Source organism: Lolium rigidum, chromosome 1, assembly GCF_022539505.1.
Source record: "Lolium rigidum isolate FL_2022 chromosome 1, APGP_CSIRO_Lrig_0.1, whole genome shotgun sequence".
Lineage (NCBI taxonomy): Eukaryota > Viridiplantae > Streptophyta > Magnoliopsida > Poales > Poaceae > Lolium > Lolium rigidum.
In genome coordinates this window covers 256367878-256380171 of record NC_061508.1, presented here as the reverse complement: position 1 = coordinate 256380171, position 12294 = coordinate 256367878, and the positions used below count along the sequence as shown (strand labels likewise).

The window sequence follows — 12294 nt, the reverse complement described above, 5'->3', positions numbered from 1 at the left end:
CTCACCATGCACGGTCGCTCTCGGGAGCATGCGCCATCGACTCCTCTCAATGAGTACACGATTGGCGGACTCGGCATCACTTCTCCCAACCGTGTTGTTGGTACAACAACTACAACTTAATACTCCTTCTTTGAGGTCAAATTGCCTCCCTGTATAATGTTCTGAACTTTTTTTGAAATTATTGTTTTAGATGAGTAAAAAGGAAGATTACAATGTTCATGCAAATACATTTAAACTTACATTATACTGTCAAAACCTTAAAATGTGCTGCTTCTAACACCGCCGTAACCAACATGTGTCGCCACTACAATCAGATAAAACTTATGGATTTAATTTCAGCCACCACATGCGCCGTATATTTAGGTTGCTCTGAATATTTTGTGAACTTTGGGGACCAGTCATTAAACAAGTATTATTATACTCTCTCCGTTCTTTGGAGACCATGTGACGGATGGGTTTTGCGACTAAACTCTTCTGCATTATTTATCTGATGTTGTCTATATCACAGCCGTTGTCACTTCTCCCATGTTTTTATTTGTTAGTCACTGCCGTTGTTATTTTATTTCCCTTGTTTCTGTAGCTTGCAAAGAAGGTCACCCATGGTGGTCGTTTGCTCTGCTACTTAACGATGCCCTTGCTGGGTTGTTTTCTTCAGGTGTGATGGTGTTCTCTTATCAGGTAATTCACTTTATATTCTCCTACAAAGTCGTTCTGCTGCGTCGGCGTCACATGGAGAAGCAACCGTTGTGCACGCCCTTCGAGGCCGAGCTCGGCTGATGCCTATGACGCCAAGGTGAGCATCTCCCAAATCTTCTTCCCATCGCTCCTGATTTATTTGGGTTAGTAAGTTGTTTATAAGAACTTCAGAAGAATAGCTAGCTCCCGGTTGAATGACAAAATAATATTGCCAAGATGTTTGTTTCAGATTCCGAGAAAGCTTGCTCATGGTGCTGCTGGTAGGACATGTTCTGTGCCCAGATCAACATCCCATTACCCAGGTGTGTCGGTAGTGACCAAGTGATTGACTCTGCTTGTATCGATGTTCCAACGCTTTGGAAATATCCTTTGTTACAGCAGAGGAAATTCTCCGGAGATATAAACTGATGGAAAAGGATGCTCTTGAGTCGGCCAAACTTGTTGCTCTTGTGTACCTACAGAATGCAGGCATTATCTTTATAGTTGACATTAATTTGAGTGAGCTAACAAAGTGTGAAGCTGAATTGGCAGACTGCAAGTACAAGCCGCTGGCTGGATAATCGTGGACGGCCGCATTTCAGGGACGTGTTGAAATTCTCCAGGCTGAACTAGCTCAAACAAAGACAATCAGGTTTGATTTGTTTGTACCTTCAGGTTGTGCATGAAAATAATATGTATTTGTGCCTCCAGTGCATGAGATTTTCTCTAAATTGTGGATTATTGGTTAACCAAATGCTTTAGTAGTCAGGAGCTTATCTTGGTGTTTTCGGACAGTGAAGCCATATTTTGGTCCACTAATATGAACGTTGTCCATTTTATGTCCTAATCTAAATTGGGGTTGCTCATGGACAAGGGGGAAATTAAGAGGGAAGTAGTCGGAGGATGGAGCCAACAATAGCAATTGAGTCGTGTCTTTCTTCTTTTCTTCTCAGGGAATCATGTGAAGAAATTAATCTTTCTTGGTTTATTTCATATAGTTGAGTTTTTTATTTTGCATTTTGTTGAAGGTATGGGCATCGAGCATTGACCCTGCATGTACATCCTGGTGCTGCCCACAGGCACAGCAACGCGACCTTCTCAACGCCGCTCTGGTAGGTTTTGTTAAGTCTATGCTCGGAGCTTTTTCCTCTATAAAAGAATGAGTTGTGTCTTGTCCAACTTGTGTCTATGGAGAAGTTGGAATGAGCGAGGATTCTGTTCAAATGTGTGAAGGCTTGGTCACAGCAGATGTTTTATTTTGGTTACTGATTTTCTTTTGTCAAATTTGGTTGTGAAACACATGGGTCACAGCGGAATTGGTAACGAGTGCCTAGGGCCTGTTGAAAAATTCTCTGCCTAAGCTGCAGGGATTTCCTGGTTGGGTTCTTCTCATATATTTGTAGCTTCTTTCAAAAATTCTCTAGAAGATCTTGATATCATCAAAATATGACTTCTGTGTTGGATGTGGAAACAGAAGCACTGCTATCCTATGTTCTTTGTGACATATGGTAGTATCCTGCTTTTAGCATGCCCTATGGACTGCTCTAAAAAGGACCAGATTTTTCTTTTACCACTTATGTTGTAGTTCAGTGTTTTATCTCTTCCATAACTCTCCCCTTTCATTTTCTTTCTGTTCGAGCAGCTACAAAATTGACCAGTTCCAAGAAGATTGGTGTGATTGTGAGCATTACCGTACAAATATACGGTTGGAAGGATATGGGAACATTATCTGCTTTACTTTTGCATCTCAAGGTAAATCTGATTTTTTTTAATATCTTACATGCCTGGTTAATTAAGCTAGGTGTTATGTGGAACTGTTATTTCATTGTTAATTTGATGAAGTTGCGAGCAACTACCGTCACGCCTAGCAATGTGTCCCGATCAAAATCTTAATTTATGAAGTACTACTATGCCTACCGAGGGGGTGAGATTGAGGCTTATGAGCTTTGACACATACATCGGTTATCGGGATTAGTGCTTTTGGTGGTCCAATTTGGCAAGAACACGAAGAAGGCCGAGTTGGTGATGGCCCCTTATGAGAGTGGCACTGGTAACGGGAAGCTTCTATGACGTCGAAGAGGCTGCTGAGCAACCCACAGGTATTGTAGCTTACAGAACTGAATTATGAATGTGTTTAACTTAATTTTACATTCTTAAGGATTAACTTGGACCTTTAGGTGCTTCTTTGCGGGACCTAAATTATTTATTAACATGTATTTCCTGTCAACATTATTGGGTTTGCTGGTTCAGTTTATCAAGAATAATGTTGTATATTTTCTACTTTAAAGTGCTAATTTTTTGCTGAAACTACTGTATTTTGCATAATGTCACGCTGAGCCATCATTAACAGGATAGTTGAAAACATGGAAATTGAAGAATTTCTAAGCCGTTTACTAATCTTCTAGATTTGACTAATTTGATGATTATGAAGTTTGAACTCCGCTAATTTGTCAAGGCCGATCAGAGTACAATATGATGTCAAGAAACCCTGCAATCTTATTGAACCAGGTAGGAAGAGTTTCGGTATGGTAAAAGGATTCCAATTCTGAATTCTCGTTGCAACGTAAAACTTGATACACCCTCCGTAGAATGTGCACTTATCATGTGTTATATATGTCCTACCTTGTTGGAATGAAGCTTTCTTAGATTGAGATTGCCTTTTAAACTCCACTTGAGTAAGAATCTTTTGTCGGTAACACTACAACCTTGTGTATATCACGGCTTTTCCACTAAATTGATAATGCAGTAACGTATTATCACTATCTCCATTGTATTTGACATTGTCTTCACCGCTCTGAATACGGTTCCCCTAGGATGATTTATCTTGCAGATGGACTTCCGTTATTAAGTGAGGTATCATATTTACTCACCGAACAATATGCACTACTTTACCATCATACAGTTGTCTTCTCTGCAACTGGAAAAAGTTGCTGTAATTTATACAGATGTTCTACTACTTTACCATCATATAGTATCTTTCTGCAACTGGAAAAAAGGTTGCTATAATTTATATAGATATTGTACAGCATATAGAGAAAGGTTCTACTAGAAATCTGATTTCTTCCGTTCACTTTACCAATCTTTAATTTGCCCTAGACAGGGGCCTTATTCCTAGATGTACCTGGAAGGCAGGACTTTGAAAGAAAAGAAGTTGTTTCATGTTTAAATCTGTACTGTCATTTATTAAAAATGGTAATCTTGATGGAGGTTTCAAACGTGAAGCATCAGTTTAAAAATACGTGTACATGCTATTTTTGTTGAGTCTCCATATCCTTAGAGCACTTGGTTTTGCCACAACATTAATTAATTTGGCTCGAGCTGTCTGTTTACCACGAGTGCATCATGAATATCTGTCTTTTTTAAATGCTAATTTGTGGTTTGCATCTGGCTGAACAGGTTTTGTATGTAATCCTTGCTCCACCAATGACAATATAAGCTTGCCATATTTTGGTAACTGAGTTCAAGCATATGCATAATAAATTTTAAATGGCATATCATTTTCCATTTCAAACTGTGTCCTAGAAATAATATTGATAACAGACCATGTAGAAGACCCAACAGTTTTACTAATTTTTTTCTAGGCCCGCTCATTGGTATTTCGTGAGCTTCCGGTTTCAGTTTTCCAATAGTATTATTGATGCTTTAGGTTTGGTATCATCTGGTTCAAGCACTCACAAGAACGACACTTATTGTAGGTGCACAATACAGTACTTACGTGCGATAAAATCACGATAAATCCAGAGCAAGGAGAAATTTTGCCATCCACAGTGATGGAATGCTATAACACATGTGTTGATCTGGAAGCACATGATTAGCAAATTTCTATGAAATCATCTGAGAGCTTCAACTGTTCCGTATAGGAGCTTCAACCCGATCTGATCATCTGACCATTTTATGGAGTGGTGTTGGCTGCAGGATGGTGTCGCTGCAGGATGACACATGATTAGCAAATTTCTATGAATATTACCACAGGTGCAATTATCCCTCCTCCCAAAGTGGATTGTTTATTTCATTATGGAATCCATTTTCCCCATTATGTTTACTTGGCAACCATTTATTGATCGCCCCCCAAGTCAGATGACGACGAGCCCGTCAATCAATGGAGGAGGAGGCCATGGAAGAGAGAAAGGATGTGTGAAGATGTTGTGGTTACCGACGGAGCGCTAGCTGTGGGCGACGACCGGGCCAGGCAAGTTCATCTCATCCCTCTCCCCCGAGTCTCTCTCTCCTCGCGCGGTAGTGCAGACTCATGGCGTGTGGTAGTGCAGACTCATGGCGTGTGGTAGTATCTGGTGGCGCGTGCGGCAACACTCACCCAGATCGACTCGATTCTTTTACCTTCGTAGCAGCAGTAAACAAGGCATGCTATTTTTATCGATTAGCTACTTTCTTTTCTTGGTATAAATTTTTGAAGTGTTAGGGAGTTGCAGATTCTGTGATCGCGCATTTGATTTTTTGAGAGTCCAACACTCTGGTTCCTAATTAACAATTAATGCATTTTCTAAACATGCTGTGTGCCGGATATCGAGGTAGTCTGGGTGAGGCCGGTTCAGCCCTGACCCATTACCTCCTTCATGCTCTAGACCAGGTGGGACATGCTAAATTTCAGATGCTTTGTTCACCATTATCAGAGGTCATCATGTACTTTGAGGCACATAATATGTTCCTTGGCAGTTTCAAATGGAATTGACATCAATTCTCTCGTTTCGCAGGTCGAAGCAGGCATGGAGATCTGCACCATAGTGCAAGGGGAGAGGGGGATTTTTCATTTTATTGTCAGTTATCTAGGGTACGCATGCAACCATGGGAATATACCTAATGCCAAGGGAACTTTTGTGGTTGCTGGATATGTCTATTTACATTAAAATTCATGTTTGGTGGCCGATATTGACATCAGGTCTGAGAAATAGAGGTGGATGGGGAGCACGCACTTTAAATTTATATGTGTAACCTTATTTTGAACGTTTTGGATGCACATGAATGATGTTGTATTTCATCTTTTTTTGAAATGTTGAGACTACCTTTTTTTATTTTGACCAAAATTAATGAGTTAGTCTTTTAATTTGGTCATATAGAACATGTATAGAAAAAGAAACACAACTTATTTGATTGTGTATAACCCATTTTCATTTTTTATTTCACTTTCTTTCCTCAAAATTATAGCAACCGCAGAGCATGGAAAACAAAACTTTTGGCTTAAGTATTGACGGTTGCGCCAAGTGACTTATTAGTTGGAAACAAAATAAAATATATTGTTGCGAGATAAGTACATATGTCAAACAATCGTAATACTGAATGACTATTGAGATAAGGCCCGTGCTTTGGCAGTTCTACGTGCCCCGCGACGAGTGCTTCAACCACGTCAAGAAGGCCGACTTCACCTCCTACCTCCTTAAGGCAATCAGCGCCGGCATCCTCCCCCTCGCGACAAGATTGGGAGGAGACGAGCGTAGGCCGAAGGTCGGAGGCCCCACTCAAGGAGGCCGTCGGGGCGGCGGCAGCAGCAGCTGTGGCAGGGGCAGGGCATGCGGCGGCGGGCGGAGCGCGAGGTGCGGCAGGAGTTCCTGTTGTGGCTGCCTGCCGCGGCAGACAAAATACCAGAATTCCTGCCGTGGCAGCCTGCCGCGGCAGAGAAAACGCCGAATTCTCTGCCGCGACAGAGGACCCCGCTGGGCGAGGCGGTGTCGAGGCGGGGGCGCTCGAGGCCGGGGCGGGCGCACTTGGGGCCGGCGCTAGGGTGCACGGGGCCGGTGCAAGAGCTCGCGTTGGCGGCATGGGCGGCGTGCCGAAGAGGTCGTCGAGTCCGCGCGGCGCAGAGGCGCAAGCGCGGATGACGAAGCCGCATGCTGAACAGGATTAACCTTCTCATCGAAGACAACATGTCGCGAGATGAGTATTCTTCCAATGACAGGGTTAAAGCAGCGGTAACTTAGATGGTTAGAGGGATACCCAAGAAAGACACATGCCATGGAACGAGCACTAAGCTTATGTGGAGCGGTGGACGCGATTTTAGGATAACAAAGACAACCGAAGACACGAAGATCAATGTATGAGGGAGGATGACCGTGGAGGCATGTGTACGGAACATGGGACTTTATTGTTGTACTAGGACAACGATTAAGCAGGTATGTGGCAGCAGCCAGAGCGTCGGCCCGGAGAGGAGCCGGAATGTGAGCTCGAAACATAATGGTGCGCATAGTATCATTAATGGTACGAATGGCATGCTCGGCTTTACCGTTCTGCTGGGAAGTGCATGGGCATAATAGTCGCAGGACGGTGCCGTGGGTGGTGAGGAGATTATCAACAGTCTTGTTGAGGAACTCGAAACCGTTATCTGTCTAGAGGGAGCGAATAGTGACACCAAACTGCGTGCACGTAAGCGAATTTTTTTTCCAAGAGTACATGGGCAACTTATTAGTTGGGCAACTTATTAAAGCGGCGTCTATTCCTAGAAATTATTTCAAACTTATTAAAACACCATGCATAGGTACACTTAAACATTGCGATGAGAGACAAATGTGCAAGTAACGAAATAAGAAATCGCAGCCACTTTCCGGTGATGGCAACTCGCATTGCCCAAAGGAAAGTGGAAGAGACATCGAGAGCATTACCCAAATGAGAGTACAAGGGCCGTCGAGGGCGTTTCCTCCAACTAAACACGCCGAATACTACTATAGCTCACCATGGGACGGCCATCGAAAGAGCTACACGCTCCCGAGCCTCCGGTATTGAAATAAACAAACGGTTACGATAAGCAACGCGGTAACACGCCCCGTCGGATACTCGTTGTACTCGATCCAAGAGCTCTGCTCCAACCCTCGGTACTAAAATAAGCCAAACCCTATGGTTAGCCTCCGCCATTTGCGCGATAGCGCAACGGGTATTATTTGAAAGTTATTAAAACGCCGTGCATAGGTACACTTAAACACTGCGATGAAAGACAAATGTGCAAGTGATGAAATAAGAAATCGCAGCCACTTAACCATAATACCCGTGATAGCAAGTGGATTACGCAAAGAAAAGTGGAAGAGATATCGAGAGCATTACCCACATGGAAGTACAAGGGTCGTCGAGCAATGCGATAACACACACGTCGGATACTATTGTACTCGATGGAAGATCTTTGCTCCAACCTTCAGTACTAAAATAAGCGAAACCCTATGATTAGCCTCCGTCATTGCGCGATAGCGCAACGGGTCATCTAGTTTATCTAAAACTAAAATAGAGCTAAATACATCTGTATCTAGACAAAAAATGAGACACTTATTTTTTTATGGAGGGAGTACGTACGAATACTACGAGTACAATTTTGTGTTGTACCCAGGTGATGAACATCATGAATAATTTATACACAGGTTGCGCTGGTGTAGCATGATTACTGGACAGAGCAGACGAGCGTAACAGAGAGGACAAGAAGAATATTCACGGGTCAGCCATGAGTGCCGTGGAGCCTACCGGTCAACCACGGACACGCAGCAAGTGTATAATAACCTGCCAACGTATCATGCATGCATGGGTGTCCTAACTCGATCCTATAGGCTGGGCAAAGCCATGGAGCGTTCAACGTACGGCGAAAGCCGATGGATCGTGCGTGGATCCAAGTTAATTACATTAGCTTTTTTGCTCTTGGTTAGGGCAAACAACATACATCCCCTTTGATTTCCCCAACCAAATCCAGATCCCCCTCGCCTTCTCCCAAAACCCCACGAGCGCCTACCCATTTCTAAATAGTTAACGCGTTTCACGAGATCGATCCGCACGTACCGATAAAGCTAATGTTTGAATGGAGTTGGACCAATATACTACAAGCATGAATTACCAAAGTGCTTGATTAGAGGGAACATTGGTCAAGAAGTGTTAATTAGTACTTATAGGCTATAAGCTAGAAATGTTATAATAAGATAAACCTCCAGGGCCATTAGATCAAACACCTAACAGTCATGATGCTTGACACATGTCCCGTCTCCCGTGTATCCCCCTCTCCTTCCCAAACCCAATTACGTCTCCTATGAAGCTGTCTCTATACCCTCCTTCATTTTGCCGCCAACTTGTTCACCATCCCTGACTCTCAAAACCCTAAACCTAAACCTATATAACCTTTGTGACCTCTCTCACCTCGGCACATCGTTCTGGTGCTACCGACATGTTACCGAAATCTAAGTCTAGTCAGCTAGAATCCTAACCTCGTAAGGGTGGATGGTGATGCCGAATTGTGAACCTTGACCTAGATCGGAAGGTGTATGCTTTTTTTAGAGAAATGTCTAGCACAACAGTGTCACGTCTACTAAAGGCGAGAGTAGTGGATCATCAAACTAACGTTAGCATTGGCGCCTCTATGCTGACTGGTACATTACATAGCCTACCACTAGTTCGCCTAGGTGCGATACGCATGACGTAAAACCTAAAATTTTACCCGTAGTGCAACTGTCAACATGCCAACCTCCACGAACTACCCCTTGTTTCTTGAAAAAGCATGTCATGAAGATGGGCGCATTTTGAGCTTGGATTGTCTACATGTATTTATAAATCGTTGTACGGCTACGCTCCGTTCATGGTCGTCGCTTCAGCGTTTGGAGGATCGCGACCTATTTACGGAGGTGTCTACATGGTTGGAGAACTCGGCCAAGGAATTTATTTCCCAACATAGGTGGCTGCATAGTCATCGGATTGAGGCTCCAATGATCTAGCGAGTTGTTCCTTTTAGCTTCTTTGTTCAGATTATGGTCCGGAACGGCTGTGTGCATCCTAGCTATGCAGAGGCCGGTGTAATGCTTAAACTTTTTAAGTAATAAAGCGCCTTTATCGAACACAATGTATTTATAAATCTTTGGATTGTACTACATTGGAAGGTCATATGTAGGTTTGTGTTGATTTTTAATAGTAATAACAAACGGTCAAAGTTGCAGGAGGAGGATAGTTGTCCAAAACGCACTTTTCAAGGACTAGAGGAGTATATACTGGCACGTAGGCCCCAACATGCGCCCTAGAGAAATGGGGCTGAGCTGTAGCAACAAGGAGGATGAGAGGGGAGGGGAGGCAGGGCACGGGCATATATTGGGCATGATTGCTGGGTTGGAGGCCCGGGCGAGAGGGAGGTGCCTCAAAAGGCGGCCACGGCATGGAAACGGGGGGTTTTGGTAGCGCGGACAGAGAGATTTGTACGGGTACAAGGAAACCCATCATTCCCTAGCCATTTCCTCCTTCCATTCCATTCCAGCATCCCATTAATCCACGGGGAAGTACGTAGCACAGCTGCAACCTCCTAGCAAAAAGCTTTTCGACAAATCTCTCGGACTCACTGCCCACCTTTGAAACTCTGTCCTCTCCTCCTCTGCGGTACATGCCAATATGCCATGCCAGCTAGAAGAAGCTCCTACTCTTCGTAGTTCAGTTCGTATACACACACACACATGCAAAAGAAAAGAGAAGAAAATAACATGAAAAAGATACAGATTTGGTTGCACATAAATTATTGGGAATTGCTAATTCGCAGCTAGCTTAGAATTAATTTAGTGCCCCAACAGATTTGCATCGCGATTCGTTCACTCCATGCAACTATGATTTTTAATCGCAAGTTAGGTGCAACTTAGATTTTTCAGTTGCAAGTCAAGGTGCGGCTGAGATTTTTCCAGCTGCAACTGAGATTTTCCTAGTTGTAAGAAGGGTTGCAACTCAGATTTTTAAATCATAAACGAGCTGTAACCCCAAAAATAGCTCACGCCGCTACAAAATTATGGGATGACATAAGTTGACTAAGAATAGAGCTAATTTCCAGTCGACTGAAAAATAATCACACTCTAAATTATTATTTCTGTGGGCTGCAACGGAATGGTCAATAATGTACGTAGTATACGTGATAAGGTGTCCACCTAACATGGGGTTTCCAGAAAAACGATGAGAGAGGCCAGACAGGGGAGGGGCAGGGTATGTTTCTCTTTGCTTCCTTGCTGGTGCTTGATTGTGCTCCCATCCCAGGCCGGCACACAGGCCCCCCGCCCGGATTCAATGGGTTGGCTGCTGCACAATACGGAAAAAAGAAGACCACTTCCAGCAGTACGATTTTTGCAAGGGCAGTCCTTGATTAGCACCAACAAAGTAATTAATCAGCTGGGGCGACTGGCAATATGGTCCCCGCACTTCAGTCTGGACTGGTGGTACGTAGTACAACTCGAGACAAGAATGGAGTGGAGTGAGATTCATGGGAAGACTGCCTGCCTGGCTGGAAGGCTGAGTCCATTTTCCCATGCATGCTATGCTATGCTATGCTACTACCTCTCTCTCTCTCTCTCTCTCTCATGGCAAAGGGCAGAGGCAATGACATAGATGAAGGTCTTGGCAATGGCAATGGCCTCTGCCCAGTCCCCAATTATCCTTCTCCCTGACCGCCGGACACCCCATCATTGCTTCCTCACTGCCTCACTTCACCTCCTCCCCCTCCTCTATATATAACCTGACCTCTGTTCCAGCTCAGCCTCCATCTCCTTCCCATGCAACACCACCAGTCAGTCCACAACCACAACACTCTGTTTCTTCTCTTCTGTTCCAGCACGCACACACAAACTGCAGCCATGAACGGCTTCTACTCGTCCATCGCGCACGGCCTGGACGCGCTCCACGGCACCCTGGCCTCGTCGCCGGACGCCGCCTTCATGTCGGCGCCATTCCTGCAGCAGGCGGCGGCCCTGCTCCGCTCCCTGCACTCGCAGCTCGTCCACCTCGTGCAGCGCCTCCACCTGCCGCCTGGTGAGAGCTGGCTCGACGAGTACATGGACGAGACCTCCCGCCTCTGGGAGGTCTGCCAGGTCGTCAAGGCCGGCGCCTCCGCCCTCGACACCTACTGCGCCTCGGCCGGACGCATCGACGCCACGCTCGACGACTGGCTCTGCAACCCCAACCCCCACAATGCCCGTCAGGTACCACGTCCTGCCTTGCCTTGGCCACCATTGATCATGGCTGCTTCTTTCTTCCCATCACACGTCACAGTGCTGACGTGCTGGCTGGATTCTTTTCGAGCAGGTGGTGCGCGCGATCAACGCGCCGCGGCGGCAGGCCGTGGGGCTGGAGCAGGAGAACCGGGCGCTCGCCGACACCAGGATCGACCCAGCGTCGCTGCTGCTCGATGACCGCTCGCCCGTCGAGTTCAAGCTCAACGCCTTCAATGGCTTTCGCGGCGTGCTCTACGCGCTGCGCAACGCCAGCTCCTTCCTCCTCATGCTCCTCGTCTCCGGGACCGTCTCCTGCCTCCCGGACCTCGCCTGCTGCGCCAACAGCCCGTTCCGCACCTCGGGCGCCGGCTACGTCTCCTCCATGGGGCGCCTGCGCCAGCGCGTCGCCGAGGAGATGGAGGCGGTGGCCGGCGAGCACTCCTGCTCCGGCATCATGATGTACGAGTTCCGGCAGGCCAGGCTCGGCATTGAGAGCATCAAGACGGAGTTCGACAGGGTCATCGCCACAGGGTACGGCAACCCTGGTGAGATCGCCGAGAGGGTGGAGATCATCAAAGGATGGATCGGGATGCTGAGGTCAGGAGCTGAGAGCGTCGTCAGTGAGCTGGACGACTTCTTCGATGAGATCGTAGAAGGCAGGAAGATGCTGTCTGACCTGTGCAGCCATCGCTGA

The 12294-nt window shown here is 45.7% G+C and overlaps 1 protein-coding gene and 2 long non-coding RNA genes across 3 annotated transcripts; all 3 read left to right on the top strand.

Moving 5' to 3' along the window:
- Positions 1 to 426: 426 nt before the first annotated feature.
- On the top strand, positions 427 to 2422 carry LOC124683542. The gene is made up of 4 exons (XR_006996735.1): positions 427 to 793; positions 926 to 1327; positions 1704 to 1787; positions 2318 to 2422. It is a non-coding gene; the product is annotated as an uncharacterized LOC124683542 (long non-coding RNA).
- A 1062-nt stretch (positions 2423 to 3484) lies between these two features.
- Positions 3485 to 4865, top strand: LOC124683541. Its single transcript, XR_006996734.1, has 3 exons — positions 3485 to 3528; positions 4371 to 4647; positions 4753 to 4865. It is a non-coding gene; the product is annotated as an uncharacterized LOC124683541 (long non-coding RNA).
- A 6378-nt stretch (positions 4866 to 11243) lies between these two features.
- Positions 11244 to 12294, top strand: LOC124657686. The gene is made up of 3 exons (XM_047196203.1): positions 11244 to 11554; positions 11589 to 11595; positions 11692 to 12294. Exons 1-3 carry the CDS (start codon positions 11244 to 11246, stop codon positions 12292 to 12294), a joined length of 921 nt encoding a protein of 306 aa, XP_047052159.1.